The following is a 24,634-nucleotide window of genomic DNA, read 5'->3' on the forward strand; positions in this document are numbered from 1 at the left end:
CTTGCTTTCTCCGCACAAGGAGTCGACCGCCTTGCCCGCCGCGGTCGTCAGTGGTCAGCCCCGCACGAGCCATCGCCGACTCTGTACGCACCTCCGAGTCTTCGCTGGGGGAGATAAGCTCTCCGGTCACAGGCGGCCTCTCGGAAGCCTGACTCACCATGGAGCCCTCTGCAGGCGCAGACGGACGCTAGCTTCGCCTCTCCCGCTACCGTTCAAGTTCTGCTGCTGTCCTCGAACCCGCCTCACGACCCGCCGAGCCACCTAAACCCCTTGGGCACGCACCCGCCTCACGCACGTCGGACCCGAGACGATGCGTCCGAACGCCGCGGCGGAGAACGTGCTCGGACGATGGGCACGATATGCTGGACGGTCCAGCTCACCCCGCAGATCTGGAAGAGCTGGCGCACAAAGTCGACGGAGGGCCTCTCGCCGTGGTTGTGTGAGTAGTCCCATCCCCCCTCCTCCCATCCCCACCCGCGCTGACCGGCCCTCCTCCCCCCCCGCGGACACCCCCTGGCGGACGACAGGTTTTGTGGGGCCCGCCGCGGGGTTCATGGGCGTCTACGCGATCGTGCAGGACCTCAACGTCCCGCTCATCGTGCAGCCGCAGCTCTTCGGCGCGCTCTGCCTCGCGTCGTGGGCGCAGTGCCAGTACTACGGCGCGCCGCGGCGCCCGCGCGCGGTCTGTGTGGCGCTGTACGGCGCGGCACTCGCGGGGCTGGCGGGGTTCCAGGGCGGGATGGTGTATGCGGTGCGGGTGAGTGGCCAGTAGTTGGGGTGTGCGGGTGGGCTGAAGATGTGGTTGGTGGGCTGGGTGTTGTAGCCGGCGTATGAGAGGGGGGACGGCGCGCGGTCGAGGCGTTTGGGATCATCTCGTCGGTCGTACTCTCGCTTGCGCTCTTGTACGTCCCTCTCTGCCCCTCCTTCATGCGCCTCGACTGACCACGCCGGCTTTCCTTCTGTCCACCCCCTTCTACGCGCGCAACCCACGCTCCCTCACCCGGCCCCCAGCCCGCAGTACTACGAGATCTACGTGCACCGCGAGGTCGTCGGGCTCTCCGTGCCGTTCATGGCCGTCGACATGCTCGGCGGCGTCCTGAGCGACCTCTCGCTCGCGTGGCGGCCCCCGCCGTTCGCCGCGGTCGCCGCGCTCAGCTACTCGCTCGTCGTCGTACGTCGTCTCCCCCCTCTCTCCTCTCCCGTCCCGCCAAATGCGCCCGCGCGTGCACTCCTCAGTGCGTCCGACGGCGCGCGAAGACCGCGCGTCGGTTCCGGGTGTCGCGCTCGCGCGGGTGGATGCTGTGCCCTCTTGTGTTCCATGTGCTGATCTGGGTTTGTATGCAGCTCTTCGACGGCCTCGTGCTCCTCGCCGCGGCGGTCCTCAACCCGCTCGCCAGGCGCCGCCGCAAGCGGGCCGAGGCTGCCGCGTCCGTCGAGGCGCAGGACGGGCGCGGCGACGTCGACGGCCGGACTCGCGCTCGGGCTGATGACGCACGCGGAGATGCAGATTCGGGGTTGATGGCTAGTGACTAGCAGAGGCTCGGTGCGCTCGCATGCTGTGCGGGATGTACTGGAGGCGGCGGACGGGGACGCGGAGACGCCGCGATGATGCAGGGGATGAATCCGGTGGAGAGTGTGCGGAACGGGCTCGAGGGGGTGGTGTAGAGCTGAGACAGGCCGCGGTTGGGGAAGACAGAAAGGTACGGTTGAGTCTGATCATGGCACGGTCGACGTCGTATCGCATACTAGTACTCACGATGCATGGCTGATCTAGTCGCCAGGCCTGATCTATTTCGCCCGCTCGGGTACGAATCCGATGTATGAATGTATGGGTTGGGTGCGTACTGGACTGCGTAAAGCGTACGATACTCTGGAAGCTGAACGTTGCACAGTCGTCCGCGCGAAGGATATAGATACTCCCGACCCATGACGCTGTGCTACGCGTGTACGTGTGATACGAACGGGTCGCAAGCACAAACGCCGCCTACGATGGCACGGGGATCAGCCTAGCCGTTAGGCGACTAGTTCGTCTTTTGAGCTATGCAATAGCATGCGCACCCACAACTTGAACACTCCTCGTTGGCGGCAACTCTCCACCCAAATACAGCAATGACACGCATCCATCACATGAATAGCCCGCAATACTTGCGAGATATAGACGGTGTGGACCACGAACCGGAGGCGATCTGGGATCTCCGTGCCGTTCATACTCGGTGGTGTCCTGGGCGACCTCTCGCTCGCGTGCAAGCCCCTGCCATTCAACGCTGTCGGTACTCGGCTACCCGTTCGTCGAGTTTCCTGTGTTCTCCCCCCTGTCCTGCGTTCTGATAATTCCTTCCGTTCTTGGCGCCCTTACTCATCTCTTGTGCAATTGCATTGTTCTTCGACGGCCTCGCCCTCCTAGCTGCTGCGATCCTCAATCCTCTCTCCAAGCTGGATGCGGGCTGATGTGACTCCTGTCGATTCACAGCACGAGCGTGCCGACATTGAGAACCGTAATCAGGAAGGTATATTTCAAGTTGGGTCGTAACATAGGTCGCGAGCTAATGATATGGTACAGGCTCCAGAGTCGGTCCTACTGCAAGGTGTAGCAGCATCCATTCGTCGGCATCGTGACTTCGCATACTTGAGAAGCGATGGCGCAGACTAGCCGCTGACTTCTCTCAGTGAGCAGACTCATGGCGAAGACGAGACCAGTACGGTCGATCACTGCTCGCACCACGCTGAGAAAGTCCGAGCAGGGGAAATCCCACTGGCATCTATATACCGGGCGTACAAACAACAGAACATGGAGGTATGGCTATTTCGTCGCTCTGATCACCGGTGCTAATGAGGACTGTTGTATCTGGCAGTTACCGGAAGGCACCGAAGCAGCAAGGTACGTCTCCCTATGCCATTCACAGTGCTCACTGAAAGCTCACTTGCGAAGCCATTTTATTCTGGGCCGAGCGAGCCAGTTTTCCGAGCTACAGGTGCAGCGATACCGCGGCCCCGAACCCATCAGTACATAGACATCTTCCGCCATCTAACTGCCAGCCCGACGAACTCATGCTCCTCGCTGCCGTTTCTGTCGTGCTATCTCAGGACGAGCGGAGATGTGGTCGACTAGAGGAGAAGCTCGGTGCGCTCGGATACAATACACCTTGCACTCGAGGATGCGGAAAAGGATGCGGGGAAGGGATGGGTAGGCCGATATTCCGTGAAATGAAGATCATAGAGGTATCGTCCATTTGTCACATCATAAGCCAATGCGTAAAGCTGATCTGCGGCACAGACAAAAACTGTTACTATCATATAGATGGATTATGTCATTAATGGATGAGCGGGATCGGACTCCGTCCGATGTGTGTGCCAGTCTAGCCGGGTATTTGGGCATAGCTCCAGAGAAGAGACTCAGAGAGTCGTCGACGTATGTCAGGTGAGTAAGGCTCTCTCCGTCGCACGCTTCCCAGTGTTTTGGCGGCGAAGGCGTCCGACGACGTGGACGGGCTGCCCACGATGGTGTAATGACCGGCAAATTAGCTGGGCCGCGCAGTGGGGCACGCTGCTTCCAGTCCGAGGCTCACTTTGATCATCTCCTGTTTCATTCTGTCTTGCCCGCATATACGAGCTGTGCAGGTAGGTCATGCACAGCAGCTTTGAAAGATTAGTCATGATGCTGACTTTCTTTTTCTTCGCCGAAGATGACAATGTCTATTGCCTTAGGCGAGCCTCGAATGTAGGCCCTGGTTAGCGTCCAATGCTGAATAGACTGTCCGCGGCAACAGACATCACCTCTCATACGGTTAGCGGGTCCGCCAAGCTCGGACGGATGCTCTGCTACACGCGGCACAGGAATGGACGAAACGGGATGATTTCGCAATCAAGCCGGTATATCTTCTCTCCTACGAGTATCTACATCAGTATTCGTGCTGACTTGCTGTACAAGATTGTATAACAAGTCAAACTATGCACCGGAACTAGTGCCTCTCCGTGGAGACGCAAGTGGGCACGATATATGCCGTTCTGGCACGGTACCCGGGTTATGCGTGCGGACCCAGACCTAGCCTTTCGGTCTCGTAGACAAGGTCCTCTTGGAACTCGGCGCGTCAACTTGAAGACAGGACCTAATTGAATCGTGTCGAAAGGACACCGAGCGGCCGACAGTATCTTTATGTGCACACAGCGGTTGTGCTCACTCGTCATTCAACTCCAGCCCTTCCACTTTGCTCCAGTACTACAAAGCCAGGCTCTCATGCATTGACAACTACGCGTTCCCATACACCCGTCATCTCTCGTCGCATCCTCTCGCATCCTCAGCCCCACCCTCCCAAACTGGGCCTAATAATTCCCAACGTTGATCGACTTAGTGCCCGGGGTGTAGCAATACCCGTTATCCAGGTGCGTCCCGCAGGTCGAGAGCTGGTTGCAGCTACCTCCGCATCTAAAGGCATCTATCAGTAACTCTTGCGTTCTCTGGGCCGTCTATCCGCGCACGTACCCGCCCTTGTCGCAGAACCCGACGTTGTTCGTGGCTGCGAGGCACTGCGTGTCCGGGGCGTTGAGGCACTTGGCCGAGCCGTTGTACACGGTGCACGAGCCGCCGCAGACGTTCTGAGTGCGGCGGTTGCAGTACGTGACCATCGTGTTGTCCGCGGCGCGCGAGGTAAGACCTTCGGGCGCATTGACACCTGGGATAGGGTCGCCGATAAGGTGAGCTCGGCGTCGGTCGTCTTGAGCCAGGCGATCATCTCTTCCTGAGTGAAGAGCTGGGTGGTGACCTCCGGCTGTGTGCGGGATGTCAGCACTACTGGCGGGGATGGATGGGGTTATACTGACCGACGGAACTGCAGCGACAACCGCGACGAGGGCGGCGAAGGTGGCGAAGGCGAGCTTGAACTGCATCGTAGGAGGTTGCTGAGACTTAGTTCTTGTTGGTGAGGATCTACTTTCGCGACATGCTGCAGCTTATATACCCCAGACAACCTCCCGACGACGCTTTTAGACTGACCATGTTCCGTTTGTCAAGGAGGTCATTGTCTGGTCCTCTGGTGGCAAGTCACCAATCGATGACATTGGGCCTGCTGTGGCGGCAGTGGTCCAGAGTCGCTCTCCAGCGCTCTCCCAGCCTCCGGCCCGTGGCGCCCAAACTTTACAAATTCAAGGATCACTTCGAAGGCTATCAAAACAAGCGTAATTGGACAGGTTAAATTGAACTGGACTGGAAGTCGAGGACAGTCGTTAAGTTCGCAACGTAATGTGGTCTTGTTTGCAGACTCAATGCGATGCTCTACAATAATTTAACGTTCGAAACGCGAATGACTTGACACGGTCGGTGTACTAATGGCAAGTGCAAGATGATCAACCCCGTACCGAACGGGTCCAAATGCCAGTAGCCGCATCACAATCCGAGTCGTGCGTTCATCAAGTCGACACTCGTTACCGCATCATAGGCCGCACAATCGCACGCCGTCATCCACAGCATCCCGTCAGCCGCTTGCAGTGTGACCACGTCAAAGCGAGACTGCTGATTGTGCCACATGACCTGGTACCGAGCCATTCTCTCGGGGGCGTTTTGCATATTCCACCATCTCGAATGCTTCGAGTACGAATGCGGCGTCGATATCATTCATCAGGCTAGTGTTCACCTCGATGTCCTTCAAGTTGCCGCGAGGTTGCCGCCGCGCCGCGGCTTCGACGCCCTTGACACAGGTATAGAACACTGTGCCGATGGTCATGACAAGAATAGAGGCGGGACGAATCACGCGGTTTTTGACAAGCAGTGAAGGTCAGCCATGGTCACACCCGACGCCGCCGGGAAAATGAACTCCATCTCGCGGAGCCACGGTACGTCCCTCTCTACACACACGCTGCATTGTAGTTACACGCGAAATCCACCATTGGCATCCCTGCGTGAAACTCGCCCGCCGTCCGCACAACCTCAGTTACGCTTTCTGGGTGGCGACTAGCTGCGGCGCTTGTAGAGCTCGCTACCCCATCCAGCCTGAGTGTCAGAAGGACAGAATCTAAAGCACCGTAGGTGCGCGTGATCAGCTTACAGGAATCAGGTCTACAGCACAGACTCGTTAACGGACGTACGACATACAAATTGGCTCGCGACATCACGGTGTCAGAGGATACGTTGAGCGGGTGGGCGAGAGGCAGAGTGAATAGCCTCCATAAATAGCCTCCACTGTCACATATGCATGTCTTTTGGCACAGGAATTCTCGATGGCGGCGACGACTGGGAAGCCAAACATCACAATCACAGGCTAGAAGCAAGGCCATTAGCGCTTTCGAAACTCATTTAGAGTTCTCCTGCATATTTCGATACAAAGCAGGGTGTTTCGGAGGGAATATATGCATGAAAAAAGGTATGATGCTGGTCGGCGCATGACAACGTCGGTGTCCTCGACGACGCAGTGCGCCGGTAGCTTCCACTGAAGGAGGCCGAACGGAAAGCGGACGTACACTGCTAACCTCGTTCGTTCGCCGGACCACCCGCTCCAGACGCACAGCAATGATTTGACGACTGAACAGGCGGCCTGCAGGGTCTGAGTATCAGCGTTCAACCTTTCGACATTCAGTGATGGGCAAAAGAACAGCAGAAATGCCTCAGAGCCGAGACAGCGGGCGCGAGCAGACCACAAGACAAACATAGTCCGAGATGCACATTAGTACGCTGGAGGACATGCGTGATTGGGTTTGTCACCTTGACGCTAAGCAGTCCAGCTATGTACGCAGAGCAGTGAGCCGAATATGCCAATCACAGGGTGACCCAAACCAACCGTGTTGATCGCATGCGGGAGCGATATTCTGATGAACACCCAGGGTGGTCATCCAGTGCGTCAGAAGAATGTGACAGTTTCTACAGCATGAAGGCGGGACACGATCAGTTTAGAGGATTCAGGGTATCTATGAATCCGCTCACCGGACGTCAGTGTCAGCGAAGACGTTCGAGAGGGTGCGTGCGCAAGCCATATGGCGGGGCATCATCTGGTTACGCACTGGATAACGACGGGGGAGGTCGAGCAGAGCATGGAAGCTTGTTCGAACGGGACCGGCATCTTCTGCGAAAAACGCGGACATGTTCGTGAGGACAAAGAGTCGCCCACCGAGCCCATAGACAGCATCCATTGTGCTTCACACGTCTTCTGACACAGACACGATTCTTGATGACGGCGAAGACTGCAAAACCAACATCACAGTTAATTCTAGGAGCAAAACCATTAGCGCTTCGAAACTCACCTACTACAGGTTCTCCTGCATATGGCAACACAAAGCAGCGAATTGGTCAAACGTGAAGGGGGTATAATGCTAATTCGGCGCCATTGAAGAATAGGTATGACGAGGATGCGGTGCCCGGATCTCAAAGTGAGATGGTAGCGTAAGATGTCAATAGAGAGGACTGTCCCGACAAAAGTCGGACCCGCGGCCGCGGCAATCGGGGTAGTGACCAAGTGATCGCTACAAGCTGGACCCCGAAACATGCACTACCCTGGCTTTGAATTCTCTGCGTGCGGCAGACCGAGCTAGTACGGCGATTCAGGGATACGAGATCCACGTGTGTTGTGCGGAATGCCTTCAAGTTCAGCCGCTCTTTCACAAACATGGCTTCAAGAACTTGTTACACGTACATGCATGTGTCTCAGATAGACAGCCTGGGCATATCCGATGCAAGATGGAACATCGACAGCAAAATCGGACAACACGCCTGAACGTGTCAGCTCGCATACCTGGATGCAGTTAATGAGCGATAGAATCAGTAAATTCCCCCGTGTGAGTACACATATCTTACCGTTCAGCTGGGCTTGGTGGCTAGGCATTAATAATCGGGGCAGGTGGGGGTATCCACGGGGCATGACCCCTAGTAGAGCATCAGCGAGCATACCAAGCTCGGCATTCAGACGTTTCGACCGATACTTAGTACTTGAATACACTGCGATAAACTCTTCGTGTTCAAGTTGCCCTCGCAGTTTGCATGTACCTTTTTTAACGTGCAGAGGGATACTCAGCATCGTCTGCAAAGCGGAAGAGGTAAGTTACCATTGAACGCGTTGAAGTGAACAACAAACCCAAAACAAACCGCACGCAGTGGGAAGCGTGCGCAGTAGGAGAGCGACCACTTGGTCTACCGAAGAGCACAGGTATAATTGATGCAGACGGTGTCAGAAGGTTCTCAAGCCTAAGGGCCAGCGCGTCGAGGTCACGAGGCCGCGCTCAATGCTGCAGCATTCAAGTTGCTGTTCCCTCGAGAGTCGACTCAACACCAACCGTGCTAGTACTATGACCTACTCTACCTTCGTCGGACCTGCTTTGGTAGTGACGCATTAACAGAACCGCCGCCGGGACAGCTGGCAGTACTACCAGGCGGCCTGCAGCTGAGGTAGTGCAAGGCGACCATTGTCCGCAGTCATTCACGGGCTTCTTCCTGTCGACCCTTGTGTTGTCTCTACTTCGTGGCTCTCCGGACAATGCACGATGCAGTTTTCAGGCGAAAAATACCATGCACATTCTGAATAACACCATGCATGCCCAGGACCGGTCGACATGATGGGCCAGAATATGGACACAGAGCGACGAGGAGGGCCGCAGAGTATTCGCGAAGAGACTCGGAGAGCGGGACAAAGAGTTAAGCAATCACGGTCAGAGAAAATGTGTGGAAGTCACCGAGACACGTGTATGAAGGTATGCCGCACTATCCCCTCATAGTGTTCACTAAAATTGAAGCTCACTTCAAGCCGGCTCGAAAGGAAGTCCTGGTCCGACTGAGCCAGCTATGCGCACTGCAGGTACAGCAATGCCGCGGTATTGACCAGTTATTACGTCGTTATCTTTCGCCCATGCATCCCGCTGCTGACAGTCGGCCGCTAGCTTGCGTTGACAACGTCATGACCGGTGAGTTGGTCTCTCAGCGCACATCAGTGCCGCCTGTTGCGACGCTGACGCTGTCCATTGGCAATTCGTTCTTCCAGTCGTGTATCCGGTGTCCCATGGCTATGAAGGAAAATATGCGGGGGTAGGCCACGTCGTCATTTTCTGTCCACGCACCCCGAACGTAGAGTGTTGGCTCTGCCGAGCACCCGAAGTCAAGAATCCGACTGCATTCCCATTAGCATCAGGGCCGACTTCGTGCCCGCTAGTTGGAGGTACAGGCGGACGTGTACGGGAGCTCGCCGCACGGACCGTGAGTTCTCTCCGCACTACTCTGTCTGCCCTATCTCATACAATCTCATAGGCTATCTTCTACAATGAGTGCACGTCCAATTTCAATGCGAACCTTCTGACGACAGGCGAGCGCTTTGGAACCCATCTGCGAAAGGGTTGTTAACGGGCGGCTTAGCTGTTGACGTTCGCGTGCCATTGGGTACCGTTTATATGCCGAGAACCGCATACAACCCGGAGAAAGTTGCTGATGGCTCCGTCCATTTGTCGAACCACGAGGTGACGGCTAGGTCGCTGAAGACGTCGAGTCCACCTCGCACTCGCTCGGTATGTGTTGAGGCGTTGTCACTACGTTTAGAAATGAACGAACGAACATTGCTCTAGATAACTGCATGACCCTACGTCGCAGAATCTTTCGCGTCCAAGGCGTGGCACGGAGAACTCGACTAAGCCGGTGTGTGTATTCACCTGGTGAGTGCACCTTTCGCGTTCGGTTTACGAGAGATAGTCAGGAATGCTCGAGAACTGACGGTGGGTTCCGAGTATGAGCGATGCCAGCTTGAGAGTGAACACGCCTACGAGCCCTGCAACCTGTACGAACAGTGTCCGTATGCCATATTCACTTCAAGTTATGAACAGCCTGTGCAATACACGAGCTGAACCGTCTTAGCTGGTGGATAGCGCGAAGCGAACAGGGAGAAATTGGGCTATCCAAGCTGTACGCAGGGGTTAAATATCACTGCAATCATTGTCGTTGTCTTCAGCCCCCACGCCTTCGTGGATATCATGCCTTGAAGTCTTGTACACAACACCCTTGTGAAGTAAATTCTCCTTGGAGCACGACTTCGCTGCACCACTCAGCGAACAAGGTGATCTTGTGCTCACCTCCGAATCCACTACCCTCCCACCCGGCACCTTATTCCATCAAGTTCCTGCCCCGAAGATCATGATGCATCTTCAACAACGCAGTAGGCGTATTACGTCAGCTGCTGTGGCGAACGGTGGCGGGAACGCAAATAGATCCCATGACTTGTAGTACCGATTTCACGCACCGTGGCACACGTCGAAGGAACTTGAACCTCAACTACCAGTTGTCTCGCGCTGGACACTTTCTGACCCAGTCTATCGCTTCCCGTAGCTTGAGTCGCTTGGAAGTTAGCATGTCGACTGATGGTGCAAGTCGCGGCGCGGACTCAGTGGTGGCGAATGTGCAAGCTGTAGTAAATGAATTGGCAATGCTAAAGACGAGGTATGTATCTGAATGTCTATGAGCCTGTTCAGAATGCTAAACTATATTTTGCTGAGTCTAGTTACGCTAATCTTCAGAGTAGCTACCGCAAAGCGAAGGAAAGGAATGATGTGCTCGAAGGGGAGAACGCAAGACTTCAGCGAGAACTGGACGTCACGCGTCAAACCTTTCAAGTGACTGCAGTGAAGATAGAGGATGCAGCGCAGAGTGCTCGGGCAGCCGGGGTATCCGTGAGTCTGTGCGTCAGTCGCTCGGTGAAGTACACATTAAATGACTTGACGCAGAAGTCTTACATGGAAATCAAAGAGGAGCTGAACGATGTCTTGCACCAGAGAACAGTTGACAGGCTTGAGCATGTGAGTAGCTCCATGTGTTATTGACGTGTCTTCAATGATACACGAATAACTTTCGTAGGAGTCTGCAATAGATGCTCTGAGTGCACAACTCGAAAACGTAAAGGCGAAGCACAGCCTGGCGACGGCAAAGCAGCTTTCGGCTGTAGGCGCTTCAACGTCTAGATCTTTCCCCGCCGCGAGCGCACTGCCCAGTATTCATCGGACCAAGCTCACGAAATGCGCCACTCTAAGCGACGAGAGCACGCAGGCTGCTAATTCTTCCTCCGACTCCGAGCCCATCTCTAGTCTTGTGAGTTCCGCAAAGGTGAACCAGAACCGTGGTACCAGCTCGGCCCGGATTCACAGCAGGGCATACTCTGTGAGTACTGATTTGCTCAAGTCTCACCGCATTGCGATAACTAGTCGTGTGATAGTCCATCTTGACACTGCGCACGATTCAGGAACAAATGAACTTGAATCGCCAGAATGAACTACGTAACGAACCGTCTTCCTCCGGCATCGAAAAAAGATGCAATCCTATCATACGACAGCGCAAACGCTCGCTAGCTGACGAGCACACCGAAAGTCGGAAGAAGCTGAAGCAATCCTGAGCACACAAAGGTAGTGCTGATGATAAATGGCCCGTTGGGTTCTCATTTTGAAAGTCTACAGAGGGCGCGCTCATCCGTGCAATGTCATCATGCAACACTGTCTAGCCTACTGCCGCGTATCTCTCAGCGCTATGTCGTCGCTATCGTGCTATGGTATCCAATCATGTTGTGTACTGTCCCATCGAGGTCAATGAGGGCGATTGATCAGTGCAGCGATGGATTTGACTCTATGAACGTATTACTCCGAGTCGATGCAAAGCACTGTCTCGATGCCTCACCAAGGCTGCGTCAGACAGCGTAGAGTCGCATACAGGCGAGCAACTGGGTGATGGCTGACAAGACGCATAACATTTCTCACAACCACATGGATCTCTACAGTATCAAGGGGATACGGATGAGTGGAGGATCGTATCCGCGAGGCTTTATGTGCACTCGCGCGTCCTCTGTCAGGGCTCACAGTGTCCAGGGAGGAAGATGCGAGTGTGTCCTGTGCGGCCGTGGCGCGTGTAAGTTTCCCCTAACTCGACGCAGACTGCTGACTTGGCCTATTAACAATCCACCGGTCCATCGAGTCCTATGATCATAAGTGCTCAGCAAGGATGTCCATCAGTGACCAAAATACATCGCTCACCGATGACAGTCGCAGACGGAATCGGGTTGCTTCATGGGAGCTTCGCTGCCTCTCATACGCGCGAATCCGACGGTAGCGCAGAGGGGGTTAACGACTACAAGTTCAAACGGCAAACACCGCGTGAGATGCGGCCGCGTCTAGATGGGGTGGTTTCGATCGCAGACGATCAAGGTTCGAAACCTATGAGACGACCTGACAGGATAGGCAAGTTGGTCCGATGCCACAGTCGAGGAGGCACACACCTACCGTGTTGTTGCCGTATGATTTCCTTCCTAGTGCGTCTTCTACAACGAATACTTCAATTGCGCTTGCGTGCTCATCCTCACCTGCAGCCGTCACGTCGGGTCTGTCATAGCTCGGCCGAGGTCGTACAGCACACAGCTCTAAGAACAGAAAAGCAGAGCGTCAGAGGCTATCAGAACACGCATGTGTGCGCGAGCTTCATAGTTGTATGCAGATTTTACGGCGACATGACGACGCTCGCCGGCCACCTGCTTCGTATTCCATTCCAGATGAGTTAATGGTTCGCTAGAGCCCCGAAATATCTAACTCACCTCCGAGGCCACTACCCTCCCGCCGGCACCCAATCCACGTCCATAGATGCAACGTACAGGAAGGCGCAAAGCGCTACTTCCGCTGGTTCACTCAGCCTACTTATGACATCTGGGTCAGTCGAAGTCCTACAGGCTGGTACGAGGCACCGCCGGCGTGCACTATGCTAACGATCGCGTGGAGGTTTAAACGTTTACTCACCAGATTCAATGGACACGCAGCAGTCTCCGTGCGACAATCGTCGAGTCTACGGGGCGAGAGACATAATGCGGCAGACAGTCGACATAACTAAGCATGATTACGTAAGTACCGTAGCGCTGGCCACGCCTGCCTGGCCGTACTGAACAAGTACTGAAGTACTGAAGCACTTGCTCCCACTAGAGAGTTTTGGAAACAACTGTTGAAGTTGAATTGAACGGTGGAGGTGGAGCTGAGGTCTGGTGGTGGTGGGGCTCCGTGGGGCTGGTCGAGAGTGTGACGCCGAGTGACGGGCCGTGACACTCCTACTATTCATGGCAATTCGCTCACGGACGACGCTCGGGAGGGCGGGCTGGCCGGTAACGCCCGTGTCACGCCCACCGCAGATCTGACAGAGATCGGTGGTGTCGGAGCTGTGGTCTGGTGGTGGCGTGAACTTTCACAGTTGCTGCCAAAACTCTCTACTGACACGACTTGACGCGGACGACTGGCTTCGTCGCGACACCCGGAGCATCCCACTGTCTCTAATGTCTGTACTGACGAGTCCCTTGAGGGTTTCTGAGCCAAGTTGCCAGCCCTTTCCCGGCAATACCGCAAGTCCGAATCGTGAGATCACTCAGAGTCGCCCGTCCACATGCGTGCCCGAAACACTGCGTAGGATCGCTCGACTTATCATCTTGGACCCGAGGGCACTCCGGCAGTAGTCATCTTCGGGGATTGGTGGGGACATCGTCGTACAAGAGGACCAGGGCATCCGGGTTGGCCGTACGTTGCCTCTCTTGACACTTTGCATCTACTGGGAGTGAGACATGGACATCGAAGCGTGCGTGCACACTTGATCAGATCGCTTCATATCGTACTGAGCCGTGTCTCCACTAGGTTCCGCAAAGCTGGCTACCAAGCGATCGACAGGATCTGCGACTTCTACTATTCGCTCCAGGACCGCCCAGTGGTGCCCCCTGTCCAGCCGGGCTATCTTCTCAAGCAGCTTCCGGGTGAGTACGACTTCTGTCTCGCGGGGCCAATCCACCTATTGCGTTCGCGTAGATTCACCACCAGAAGATGGCGAGGATTGGAACATCATCGCAGACGACTATCAGAAGCTCATACTTCCAGGTATGCATGTCGCGCTCTCGTCTTGACGTCCTTTTCAATGCAGACGCCTAGGTCTGACGTTCTGGCAACACCCGAATTTCTACGCGTACTTCCCGACGGCATGTACATTCGAGGGATGCTCGGCGACCTGTACTCGACCAGTACGGCGAATCCTGGGTTCAACGTACGTCCACATTTGCGGCACACCTCGCGCTCGAAGTTCTCAAACGGTCGGTGATAGTGGACGAGCAGCCCCGCATGCACCGAACTCGAGATGGCCATGATGGACTGGTGCGCGAGACTCTTCGGGCTCGCGGACCACTTCCTCAACAGTTCCGGCACCGGCGGTGGCGTGATCCAGGTAAGGCCTGGACCCATGCGTCCACCGTCACCTTTACTCACCGACCATTCATTCAGACGACCTCATCTGACTCCGCGCTCGTCGTGACCGTCGCGGCGCGCTCCCAATACACGCGCCGACACCCGGACACAAAGCTCGAGGACCTCGTCTTGTACGTGACGAGCCAGACACACTCGCTCGGCGTGAAGGCGAGCCTCGTCCTCGGGCTGCAGTGCCGCGTCCTGGACGTCAAGCCGGAGGACGAGTACGCGCTGCGGGGCGAGACGCTCCGCGCGGCGCTCGAGGAGGACGTCGCGCGGGGAAGCGTCCGTTCTTCCTGAGTGAGTCGGCCTTGCTTACTAGTACGCGTGCGGGCTGTTCTGAGGGTGCGTGGTAGTCGGCACGGTCGGGACGACCTCGTCGGGCGCGATCGATCGTCTGGACGAGATCGGCGAAGTCCGTGAGTGTGGCTCGTTTGCTGGGATGGTCGGTCGTTCACGCGGGCACAGTGAAGGACTACCCCGACGTCTGGTTCCACGTCGATGCCGCCTGGGCTGGCGTGACTCTCGCATGTCCCGAGTATCGCGACGTCTCGCGTTTGAAGGATATCAACACGTACGCGACGTCCGTAGGCACGAATCTACACAAGGTGGGCGCATATATGCTGCCCTGTTGCCTTCTGCACTGCTTACGCGCAGCGATAGTGGGGCCTGGTCAACTTCGACGCAGCCCTTCTCTGGGTCAGGAGCCGAAAAGACCTCACGGACGCGCTCGACGTGACGCCCGAGTTCCTGCGCACCAAGCAGAGCGAGGCCGGTACGTCCCAAGCGCCTCTCAAACGCGTTTGACAGTGCTCAATGCCCAGCAGGCGCGGTCATCGACTACCGCAACTGGCACCTCGGGCTCGGGCGGCGCTTCCGGTCGCTCAAGGTCTGGTTCGTCCTCCGGAGCTACGGCGTGAAGGGCTTCCAAGCGTACATCCGACGGGTGCGTCCTCCGCCTCCGCTCCTCTCCGCCCCGCGCGAATGCTGACCTCCGCAGTGCATCGACCTCAACGGGTACTTCGCCTCGCTCGTGGAGACCTCGCCCTCCTTCGCGCTCGTGACCAAGCCGTCCTTCGCGCTGACCGTCTTCCGCGTCGCAGACCCCGGCGCGCGCGGCCTCACCCCGCCGCTCGGCGCGGACGCGCTGAACGACCTGAACCGCGCGTTCTACGCGCGGGTGAGCGCGCGCGGCGAGATCTTCCTGACGCAGGCACAGCTGAACGGGACGTTCTGCGTGCGGCTCGCGGTTGGCGCGGAGCGCACGAGGAGGGAGCATATTGACCGGGCGTGGGCGCTGATCCAGGAGGAGGCGGGTGTTGCGGTGGAGGAGTGGGCTGGGAAGATCGGTAACGTCGGTGGTGAGAAGCAGGTAGGCTGAGGCTATTCGAGTCAGTACTTGATTACATGGTCTTTTCTGTACGTTGTCGCAGCGGACTGCGGGGCTTTATGAACGAACGGCCCGTGCTGTACATCCCAGTCGAAAACTCGACTTTGTCGGCGATGGGATTGGGGTCACTCGCGTCCTTTGTGTACGCCAGAACCAATGCGCATGATGGTGCCATAGCAATGTAGCATTTGTACTACATCACATGTACGCGCTGACCGGCGATCTATGGTACATTGGATGGGATACAGCAGCTCGACAGCAAAATCGATAGCATGAATGCACAAAACAGACAGCGAACAAAGTATGAAGATGGTGTTGGACGAGGAGGCGAGATAGTGGACAGCCAAGATAAAGCAGACGACAGTATTCTGTATGGGCTATGGAACAATGCTAGTGGTCGGACGACCGCTGCATGTAAAGAGGGCAAGCCTCTGTAGAGTTTGCGTTAGCTATCCACCAAGCCACATATCTAGAGCACATGCCTTTATGTATGTATGGAAGATTATTTTCGCTTCTTCTGGCTTTGACTGTGCTTTTCACCCGACTTGCGCTTGAGTGCGGACTTCTGGCTACGCGCTACTAACGCTCGCTCAATGCGGACATCGTAATCGACCCTCTCTAGTCCACAGCAGCCAACGAAGAATTCCTCCTCACGGAGTACACGCTCTCGAAAGTGTTTAGCAACTGGATGGTCAGGGTCACGGTAGATGGAGGTCCCCGACATCATGCCCACGACGACATCGGGCTGCTTCCAAGTTAGTACTTGCTAACGAGGGATGATCAAGACTGATAAATCAGTCACGCTCACCGATGTCTCCAGGAGTAAACCACAGAATTCTCCATAGTACATGCACGACACGCCCACACATCTGTAGGCACCACAATAACTCCACATGCCATCATCTAAGCTGAGAAATGATTCGCGGACATCGCCGACTCGGAAAGTCTCAACGGCCCCGGAGTCGACTCTTTTGAGGAGGGCATTATACAGCTGACGGGGAAAGAAATACAAGCATTTGTCAACAGAAGGACACCAGATGCTGGATGCCTTGTCAAAGTGCAACGGATCATGGTCGATGAAATCACTTTCTCCGATGTCAGCGAAGTGAATCGAGGATGCGTATTGTATGACATACGGGATTTTATGTTTCGAAAACGGCTATGCGCGCGAGAGTGAAACTTCAGTACAATTCTCGGGTCACTGGGCAAAAATGAGGACTGACACCGGTGAAGATAGTATTCGTGCTTTCGGTCAGATCTTCTAGCAGTGTGTCTTGGTCGTCACGTAGCACTTCCCTTTCAAGAAATCGTTTCGGATCAAATGCGTGCTTATTGGCAGGCTGCTGGTGAGTGGCCGGTTATCGCGGTTCGGCGAGAGACAATTGAAACGAGACTTACGGTAGCTCGCCTCCGGCTGCCATTGGGAACGACAGATGCACCAGCGGGAACAACGGATGCGCTAGCGGGAACGGTAGATGCACCAGTGGGAACAACGGCTGCACCAGCATCATTGTTCCGATTCACTCCCAAAGAACTGGGGCCCGGGTCAGAGACAGGGCCAAGCTCCTTGGTGGCGGACCCGTCCGGAATGATGGGCTCTCGGTACTCGGACTGAAGATGGGCTGATCAGGATTCCAAATGATGGGCATGAAGAGATTTTATCTGTCCATGCTTCACCTTCAATCCCGCGAGCTGCGCATTCAAGGATTGCAGTTTGTAGCTCTGCGTAGAACCATACATCCTGTTAGAAGCGTAACATCACAAATGGAGGCATACCGCCGGCTCACATGCTCAAGCCGTTCGGTCAATAGCTGGTGCGAAGCTTCATCAAGTTCGTCCTTGACTCTGTAGGAACGCTTCCGCATTATAGACGGGTCAGCTACAAGTTTCATGAGGACAATCATACCTTGTACGATCATCGCGGAGAACAGACACAACCTCATGTCTTGCTTGCCTAACCCGTAGACTTTCCCGTATATCGTTAAGCTTTCGCTGAAGGCGAGAATTCGCCCCCTCGAAGTGGGCTATCCTTGCCTGCACCGCATTGTAGCGCATCCTTATATCACCATGTTTAGCCTCGAGGTCGGAGCTCCGAGCCTCAGCGTGATGCGTTCGAGTGATCAAGTCTTGGTTTTCAGCTTCGGTTTCGGCGATTTTGCGTCCCAGCCTCTGCAACTCGCTCGTTAACGTGCGAATGACTTCGTTCGAGTTTCACTCACCTGTTCCAGTCTTTCGATCGTTACCTGATGCGACGCCTCGTTAACTTGAAGTTCTTGCTTAACTGTGCTGTACGACTTTCGCATTGATCTCAGCTACAAGCAATAGTACTACACAACATGCAGGAGTCAGAACACACCGATTCAGCCAGCAAAACCATCTGTTTCTTCTCCACCAGTTTTTCAGTGGTAAGCCGCAGACTTTCCACCGTGTCTAGTAGCTGCTTTTGAAGGCGGATGATCTCCCCTTCGGTCTTGTTGCTTGATGCCTTCAATTCATCATACTTTACTGCTAGGCCATCGCCTCTATCCTCTGCATCACGGGTCTTGGTTTTGAGTGACTCGTTTTCAGCTTCCAGAATGGCTACCTTGTCCCTTAACCTTTTCGACTCGCTTGCCAACACTCGGACGACCTCGTTCGAGAGTAGCATCAGGTCGGAGTTGCCATTGTCCTGGTTGTTCGACATCCGTCTCACTGAGGCAAACAAATACAGCAGAGTTTTCGGAGTGAGGTGAATGAAAGACAGAGAGATGAGTTTCTCGGGGGTCAGCTAACGTGCAGGTTCAAGTTGTTGCGCTAGATTCGACGACTCAGCACGGTCGTGATTGGACCGGTTATGGGAGTCTACGCGATCAAGTTCAGCTCTTGGACATCCCGCTCATCTTCCAGCCACCCGCACGTCCCTCTTTGCCCCTCCTCGTCGCTCGCCTCGACTGACCACACTGGCCCTCCGTTCTCTCCTACCTTCTATACTCGCAATCTACTCTCTCACCCGCAAATGGTACTCGTTCGCTCTTCTCAGCCCGCAGTACTACTACGAGATCTACGTGCACCGCGAAGTGATCGGGATCTCCGTTCCGTCCATGACAACCGACATGCTCGGCAACAATGTCAATACAGTTGCCGGTACTATGTAATGTAGACTAGGTGCATAGCCTGAGGACGTAGTGGATGAGAATAGACAGATTCTGTGCAACGAGTACCGCATTATGTACCGAATGAAATATGACCGGATGAGAACGCGTAGCGACGATAGCTAAGACACAACAAAGCGAAGCAGCGATAGATGTGGGCATATGATACACAGAGCGAAGTGATCAATTGTGGGTTCTGGCCAAGCGTCGGAGATGAGTCGTGCGAAGGTAGTAAGTCATGTCGAACATACCTTGGACTTCAAGCAAGTTTGCGTTTCTTCCTGCTTCCGTCGTCTTGATGCCGCGACGGACGTTTGCGTGTTTTTCCTTGAACATTTTGTTCGTATGCCTCTATGGTATTCACAATTTGGTGGTTCTCGCCGACCTTCTCCAGTTTGTAGCAAGCAATCCAGAGCCGTCCGTTCTTGTACATATCTTGTATTACCGCGAGCGTGCTGACCCGACTGCTACGCGCTGTTCTTTGAGCAATGGTATTGAGGACGCTGGACTGTATCGAGGTCAGAAATCGCAGTACGGACACTATCATTTCACCAACCCGACCCTTGATGAAGCCTTTCAAGTGTCTGTAAGACACGGTCGACTGTCCTGTGCATCGAAATGTGCCGCGATAGAACAATGAGTATCCAGTTATCTGGAAGAGGTCGCACACTTGATCTTCCTGGATCCGGTCGTCGTACATGATGTCCGTGGTAGCTCCGGAGTTTACATCATGGAGTTGAGAGGGCAATATAAGAAGACATCTGGTCGTCTCATTCGAGCAGATGATTTCGGGACTGAAGCATATCAAGCTATGATCCACGATCCTGTCAGGCAGTATCAGCTTACAGTTGAAGTTGACCAAGTTCAAGACGAACCCTGGCTGAGGGAGCACCTGCGTGCATGCATAAGTATCATGCGCAGGTACTAAGAACATGGAGATCAACCTTGCGGAGAGCTCTCAGCGCTCTTTGTCTCTTAAATTTAACAGGGAGTTCCACTCTTACTTGAGATTCTCGTACTCCGAACGCATTGACTGCTTCGTTGCCAAGGAAATGAGATAGGTTGAAACCGTCCACGTCTTGTAATTGCTGTTGAGCGAGACATCAGTCTCAGATGTGGAGACGAGAAAATGGACAGACGGTGAAGCTTTCGTCATCATCACTCTCCTCCGGTGCTGCGTCGGATCTTTCGTCGGATTCTCTATCAGACTCTTCGTCGGACCCCTCGTCAGACCCTTCGACGTCCGAGTCAGAAAGCGTTTTCTCTGCATCATTCATACGCTTTTCGACGATTGCCTTGTAGCGTGGGGGGCGAGCCTTCACTGGCGGCGCTCCCTCATCGTCGCTCGAAGATTGCGCAACCGAATCCGTGTCCGCGACATGCTGCCGAGCCAAAGTCAGATCCTGTCAACTAATCAGCACTTGTGGGCGGGGGACATGAGACGAATTTACTCGTTTTGCCTGCACTAGTTCCCTGGCCAGCTCTGCACACCTCCGATCTGACTCTGCAAATTTATCCTGGAGGCTCTTCACAATGTGACCCTGGTTCACAATGACGGTCATCGTTGAACCGTCTCAGAGCGCACGCATCCTTTACTCACATGTTCCCGCCTTTCCTCCTTCCTCTGACGCATTGACTCGTCTAGGGCCCTCTTTGCCTGCTCGTAAGGCTGATACATGGACCCCGTGTCAGTACTTAGCGACGCGGTTGACAGTGCAATGCTCTGACCGATCCTGCTGCCAGAATGCATGGTTCCGAATCCTCTTCCTTTACCTTCGTAGCTATTAATGCTCTGCGTGTGTCACCGAGTTCTTTCTGGAATCGCGCATTCTCTCCTTCCAGCTCGGTGTTTCTTCCCTCGAGATCAGTGTTCCTCGCCAAAACAGCGTTATGTCTGGCATCCAGATTACTGCTGCGAGCCACAAGGTCACTGTATCTGGCGTCGAGGTCGCCGTACTGAGCTTCCAAGTCACGGATCCTGGCTTCCGAATCGCGATGAGTAGCCCTCAGTCGTTTCAGTTCCTTTCCTAACGCCCGGACAATTTCGTTCGACAGGGCATCAGAGTCGGAGTCGTCCTGCTTGTCAGACATTGCCTGGCAATCCCTGGCTCGCGACTCTGCTAGGGATAGACGCGAACAGAACGTAACCCGAACGTTGTTTGGGGAATAGCCTAGATTTGGGCTCGACGACAAGACCAGGATGCAAGTATGTATGTACACTGTCAGACTGACAGTGACACTGTGACTGACCGACGGTTGGCGGCATCTTCCGAGTCCGTCGTGATCTACCGATCGCGATCTGCATCCGTCCACACCTGCAGACTCACCTTCTTTATTAGACGACCTCAGTTCCACACTCGTCGCTGTGCTCCCAACACTCGCGCCGTCCTAGGACACGAAGGTCGGGGAAATGGTGATAACGTCTGCATATCAAACCCGAGGATAAATACGCGCTGCAGGGTGAGACGCTCCGCGCGGCGCTGGAGGACGTCGCGCGGGGGAAGCGTCCGTATTTCTCGAGTGAGTCGGCCTTGCTTACACGTTTTGGCTGTTCTGAGGCTCTATTGTAGTCGGTATGGTTAGGATGACCTCGTCTGCCGCGACGGATCGTCTGGACGATATCAGCGACGTCTGTGAGTGTGGCTCGTTTGCTGGGATGTTCGGTCGTTTACACGGACGCAGTGAAGGACTACCCCGACGTCTGGTTACACGTCGATGCTGCATGGGCAGGCGTAACTCTCCCGCGTCTCGAGTACCGCAACGCGTCGCGCTTGAAGGATGGCAACAGATACGCAGCGACCGATCTTCACAAGTTAGGCGCATATATGCTGCTTGCCGCGCTGTACTCCGCTTATGCGCAGCGATAGTGGGGCATCGTGAACTTCGGTGCTGGGTCTGAAGCATGGACGTGCTTGACTTCGCACTCGAGTTCTACGCACCAAGCACAGCGAGGCAGGTATTGCATAAGCACATTTCAAACGAGTTCAACCATCATTAATGTCGAGCAGGCAGGTCATTTGCCATCGCAATTGGCACCGCGGGCCCCGCCTTGGCTCGCTGAGGGTGTGATTCGTCTTGCAGGGTTACGGCGCGAAAGGTTTCCAAGCTTACTTTCGACGGGTCAGTCCTCCGCCTCTCGTTCTCTCCGTTCCTCTCGGATTCTGACTTGGATTCTGACCTCCTATAGTACATCAGCTTGAACCAGTACTTCGCCTCCCCCGTCAAGACCTCCCCTTCCTCCGTGTCCGTGACTAAACCGTCTCTCGCGCTGACCGTCTCATGCGTCGTCACGGACCGCGTCGCTGGAACTCAACCCGCTGAACGACCTCAGCGCCGCGTGGCGAGATCTTCCTGACGCAGACGCATTGAACGGGACGTTCTGCATGCAGCGCGCGGTCGGCGCGGAGCAGACGGGGAGGGAGCGTGTTGAACGGGCATGAGCGGTGGTACAAGCGCGGGCTGCGGCGGAGGAGTGGGTTGAGAAGATCGGTGACACCGGCGTGAGCTGCGGAGCTTCTCAGTTGGAGGCTTAACTCTGTCCGCGATGGGCAAGCCATGTATACATGTAATCCAGTGAGTCGTGTTACGGCGCGTGATTGTCTATATGGTTGTCGATACATCCAGGCACGCTTGGTCGTCCTTCGTGCGGAGGTCTCTGAGTAACCTCCCAGGCTCGTGGCGTGCGAGGATGCCATGGCCGAATAGGAGTGCAAGCGCGGCATCTGATGGCACACTACACAGCTCGTAGAGAGGTGCTCGTCAGGTCCGGGTGCGATTCAGGCTAGATGAACGAGCCCAGTCACTCGCGTTCGTTGTGTACGCCAGTATCAATGGGCATGTAGGGGCGATAGCGATGTAGTTTTGGTGCAGTAGGTACATCACAGGTACGCGGCGATAAGTATACAGTGTGGTACGACGTGATTCAACAGCTCGATAGCAAAAGTCATAGAGTAAGTGCACGAAACAGACAGTGAACAAAGCATGAAGATAGCATTGCGGGGATGAAGGCGAGAGTGGGTGTACGAAGTGAATGAAGCAGAAAAGACAGCATTTTGTATGGGCCGTTGCGTGCGCTCTGGTGCATCAAGTTCGCCCCTCTGTAGACCATGCGTAAGCTAAGTAACCACTGGCAAGCCACCGATACCGGGCACATACTGTGGTGCGTGGAGGATCGTTTTTGCTTCTTGCGGCTTCTGCTTTTCTTCGCAGCCGTCTCGCGCTTGAGTGCATTAGCACCAGATTCTTGGCTACGTGCACGCAAAGCACGCTCAACGTTGACATTATATCCGATTTTGACCAGCCCGCAGCAGGCAACAACACACCGTTCGCTGTCAGTCAATACGATTTCCTCTAAGTGCTCGGGGTTTTGAGAGTCACGGTCGGGCAATGCACTGGTAATGTCCGGCATTATGTTCGCAACGAAATGGGGCTGTGCAACACATGCCAATGAGGTATGATCAACTTGAAGACTCCTGAGATGACGCTCACCCATTGCTGCTGGAGGAACCAGAGATCCCTGTAGCGCAGGTATGATACACCTACACACTGGTGGACACCACAATAAACCCATGTGCCATCATCTTTGACAAGGTATACGTCGCTGATATTGCCACACACAATAGAAGGCTGATCATTGATGCCGTCGCTGTCAACGTACTCCAAATGTAAGCATTTGTCAACCGAAGGGCAGCAGATGCTGGGTTGTTGGTCGAAATACGAAGCACTGATCCAAGCTGGATCATTGCTGTTACAGAAATCAGCAGATACGATGTTGCGCGCAAGCCAGATTCCGTACGAAAGTTTCATCAGGATCTATCAGTCACAAATAGCTAGGTCAATATGTACGTGACTGTCTTGACAAAGACAAGGACTGACATTGTACGAATCAAAGCTGCTGGGTGGCCATGATGTCTCGTTTGCGGCTAGGCGATCACGCAGTAATCCACTGTTGAGAAACAGTTTCATATCGAAGTCATCCAAGTTGTCAAACGGCTAATACCACATCGGAGCTGATCAGCATCATCCAGTAACATGTGAGTACGACGACAAGGCTCACAGAACTGTCATCTGTCTCTCGATACGTCGCATCCTTCAATTCCTCTTCGATTTCTTTGTAAGTCTTATTCGTCAAGTCCTTCAGTATTGATTTCAACCTGAGCGACCGATAGCCACAATGACTTACGGATGAACCGGTTACCCAAGCACTCTTCTCTTCCCGTTTCTTAACCGCAGTCGAGGCTTGAAGAGTCCGCCGTGTGGCATCCAGTTCTTGCTGAAGTCTCGCGACCTCCTCTTCAAGTTCAGTGTTACTTTCTTGCAATGTGGCACCCAGTGCTTGTATGATGTCATGTCTAGTCTCGAGAAAGGTATTCCTAGATTCAACAGCAAACGGTCTCGCGTTCTGAGACAGTCCTACAGACGATGTATTTATCATACCTTGCTCTCAGAGTTGCTAGTTCGTCCACTAGAGCTTGTGTGTTTGTGAGCAACGAGTTCACGTCGCAGTGGCGGCTAGGACCTCCGAGTCTACGAGACATAGCAGCAGCCAGCTCAAATCTACAAAATGCGGTCGAGCACTATTTGAAGGGATTCAGACAATATATAATGATCGCAATGGTATCTGAAGCGACAGCCTGAGTTGCGACTTACCCTAGAGGTCGTGGTGGTAGCAGACAGGTGGATGGCACGGACGAGTCGGTGGAGACTCGGACTGAGACAGTACTGAGACTCCGCCACAAGCTGGGCTTCTGCTACAGCTCCCGATCCTGTCCAGTACGTAGTACGTCGCGATGTGTGCTGGTCTGAGCCGCTTCAAAGTTCAGACACATATGTAATGCATGCATTGCTTTCCCGTTGTTGCATCGAGTGTAAATACAGTACACCAGTAGTCACGATGCATTCCAGAAGATAGGAGCCT

The 24,634-nt window shown here is 54.8% G+C and overlaps 10 protein-coding genes across 10 annotated transcripts; 5 read left to right on the forward strand and 5 right to left on the reverse strand.

The window, feature by feature from the left end:
• Positions 1-348: 348 nt before the first annotated feature.
• On the forward strand, positions 349-1,927 carry B0H18DRAFT_1147286 (uncharacterized protein; the record flags this gene model as incomplete). The annotated part of the gene is made up of 5 exons (XM_048035701.1): positions 349-439; positions 528-757; positions 838-902; positions 1,012-1,171; positions 1,345-1,927. 5 exons carry the CDS (start codon positions 349-351, stop codon positions 1,531-1,533), a joined length of 735 nt encoding a protein of 244 aa, XP_047886188.1. The 3' UTR covers positions 1,534-1,927.
• A 2,393-nt stretch (positions 1,928-4,320) lies between these two features.
• B0H18DRAFT_960153 (uncharacterized protein) lies at positions 4,321-4,884 on the reverse strand (the record flags this gene model as incomplete). Its single annotated transcript, XM_048042918.1, has 4 exons — positions 4,321-4,423; positions 4,481-4,593; positions 4,671-4,766; positions 4,819-4,884. 4 exons carry the CDS (start codon positions 4,882-4,884, stop codon positions 4,321-4,323), a joined length of 378 nt encoding a protein of 125 aa, XP_047886189.1.
• Positions 4,885-6,649: 1,765 nt separating this feature from the next.
• B0H18DRAFT_1047623 (uncharacterized protein) lies at positions 6,650-7,385 on the reverse strand (the record flags this gene model as incomplete). The annotated part of the gene is made up of 4 exons (XM_048030841.1): positions 6,650-6,711; positions 6,768-6,847; positions 6,911-7,167; positions 7,228-7,385. Coding segments are annotated over 2 exons (354 nt in total), but the record flags the coding sequence as incomplete, so codon positions are not given.
• Positions 7,386-8,249: 864 nt separating this feature from the next.
• Positions 8,250-9,926, forward strand: B0H18DRAFT_1047625 (uncharacterized protein). Its single transcript, XM_048030842.1, has 7 exons — positions 8,250-8,667; positions 8,721-8,877; positions 8,955-9,166; positions 9,218-9,272; positions 9,323-9,471; positions 9,529-9,615; positions 9,668-9,926. The coding sequence occupies exons 1-6, from the start codon at positions 8,530-8,532 to the stop codon at positions 9,538-9,540; spliced, it is 723 nt and encodes a 240-aa protein (XP_047886191.1). The 5' UTR covers positions 8,250-8,529; the 3' UTR covers positions 9,541-9,615; positions 9,668-9,926.
• A 393-nt stretch (positions 9,927-10,319) lies between these two features.
• B0H18DRAFT_1047635 (uncharacterized protein) lies at positions 10,320-11,584 on the forward strand. The gene is made up of 4 exons (XM_048030843.1): positions 10,320-10,623; positions 10,678-10,749; positions 10,808-11,107; positions 11,163-11,584. Exons 1-4 carry the CDS (start codon positions 10,396-10,398, stop codon positions 11,337-11,339), a joined length of 777 nt encoding a protein of 258 aa, XP_047886192.1. The 5' UTR covers positions 10,320-10,395; the 3' UTR covers positions 11,340-11,584.
• Positions 11,585-13,174: 1,590 nt separating this feature from the next.
• On the forward strand, positions 13,175-15,579 carry B0H18DRAFT_1047642 (pyridoxal phosphate-dependent transferase; the record flags this gene model as incomplete). The annotated part of the gene is made up of 11 exons (XM_048030844.1): positions 13,175-13,543; positions 13,600-13,715; positions 13,768-13,836; positions 13,888-13,976; positions 14,057-14,176; positions 14,233-14,485; positions 14,553-14,615; positions 14,665-14,804; positions 14,860-14,971; positions 15,024-15,142; positions 15,197-15,579. Exons 1-11 carry the CDS (start codon positions 13,530-13,532, stop codon positions 15,575-15,577), a joined length of 1,476 nt encoding a protein of 491 aa, XP_047886193.1. The 5' UTR covers positions 13,175-13,529.
• Positions 15,580-16,088: 509 nt separating this feature from the next.
• On the reverse strand, positions 16,089-18,269 carry B0H18DRAFT_1126005 (uncharacterized protein; the record flags this gene model as incomplete). Its single annotated transcript, XM_048035100.1, has 5 exons — positions 16,089-16,331; positions 16,985-17,197; positions 17,264-17,308; positions 17,374-17,442; positions 17,943-18,269. 5 exons carry the CDS (start codon positions 18,267-18,269, stop codon positions 16,089-16,091), a joined length of 897 nt encoding a protein of 298 aa, XP_047886194.1.
• Positions 18,270-19,467: 1,198 nt separating this feature from the next.
• Positions 19,468-20,963, reverse strand: B0H18DRAFT_157628 (uncharacterized protein). The gene is made up of 6 exons (XM_048036894.1): positions 20,446-20,963; positions 20,318-20,386; positions 20,169-20,258; positions 19,857-20,120; positions 19,593-19,805; positions 19,468-19,541 (listed from the first exon to the last, which is right to left on the reverse strand). Exons 1-5 carry the CDS (start codon positions 20,806-20,808, stop codon positions 19,629-19,631), a joined length of 963 nt encoding a protein of 320 aa, XP_047886195.1. The 5' UTR covers positions 20,809-20,963; the 3' UTR covers positions 19,468-19,541; positions 19,593-19,628.
• Positions 20,964-21,301: 338 nt separating this feature from the next.
• Positions 21,302-21,584, forward strand: B0H18DRAFT_1126007 (uncharacterized protein; the record flags this gene model as incomplete). The annotated part of the gene is made up of 2 exons (XM_048035101.1): positions 21,302-21,350; positions 21,400-21,584. The coding sequence occupies 2 exons, from the start codon at positions 21,302-21,304 to the stop codon at positions 21,582-21,584; spliced, it is 234 nt and encodes a 77-aa protein (XP_047886196.1).
• Positions 21,585-22,540: 956 nt separating this feature from the next.
• B0H18DRAFT_1047662 (uncharacterized protein) lies at positions 22,541-24,417 on the reverse strand. Its single transcript, XM_048030845.1, has 8 exons — positions 24,367-24,417; positions 24,154-24,293; positions 23,900-24,089; positions 23,774-23,836; positions 23,593-23,709; positions 23,206-23,529; positions 22,873-23,146; positions 22,541-22,814 (listed from the first exon to the last, which is right to left on the reverse strand). Exons 2-8 carry the CDS (start codon positions 24,252-24,254, stop codon positions 22,801-22,803), a joined length of 1,083 nt encoding a protein of 360 aa, XP_047886197.1. The 5' UTR covers positions 24,255-24,293; positions 24,367-24,417; the 3' UTR covers positions 22,541-22,800.
• Between the last annotated feature and the right edge of the window lie 217 nt (positions 24,418-24,634).

This window comes from Fomitopsis serialis, assembly GCF_022376445.1.
Source record: "Fomitopsis serialis strain Sig1Antser10 chromosome Unknown B0H18scaffold_177, whole genome shotgun sequence".
NCBI classification, from domain to species: Eukaryota; Fungi; Basidiomycota; class Agaricomycetes; order Polyporales; family Fomitopsidaceae; genus Fomitopsis; species Fomitopsis serialis.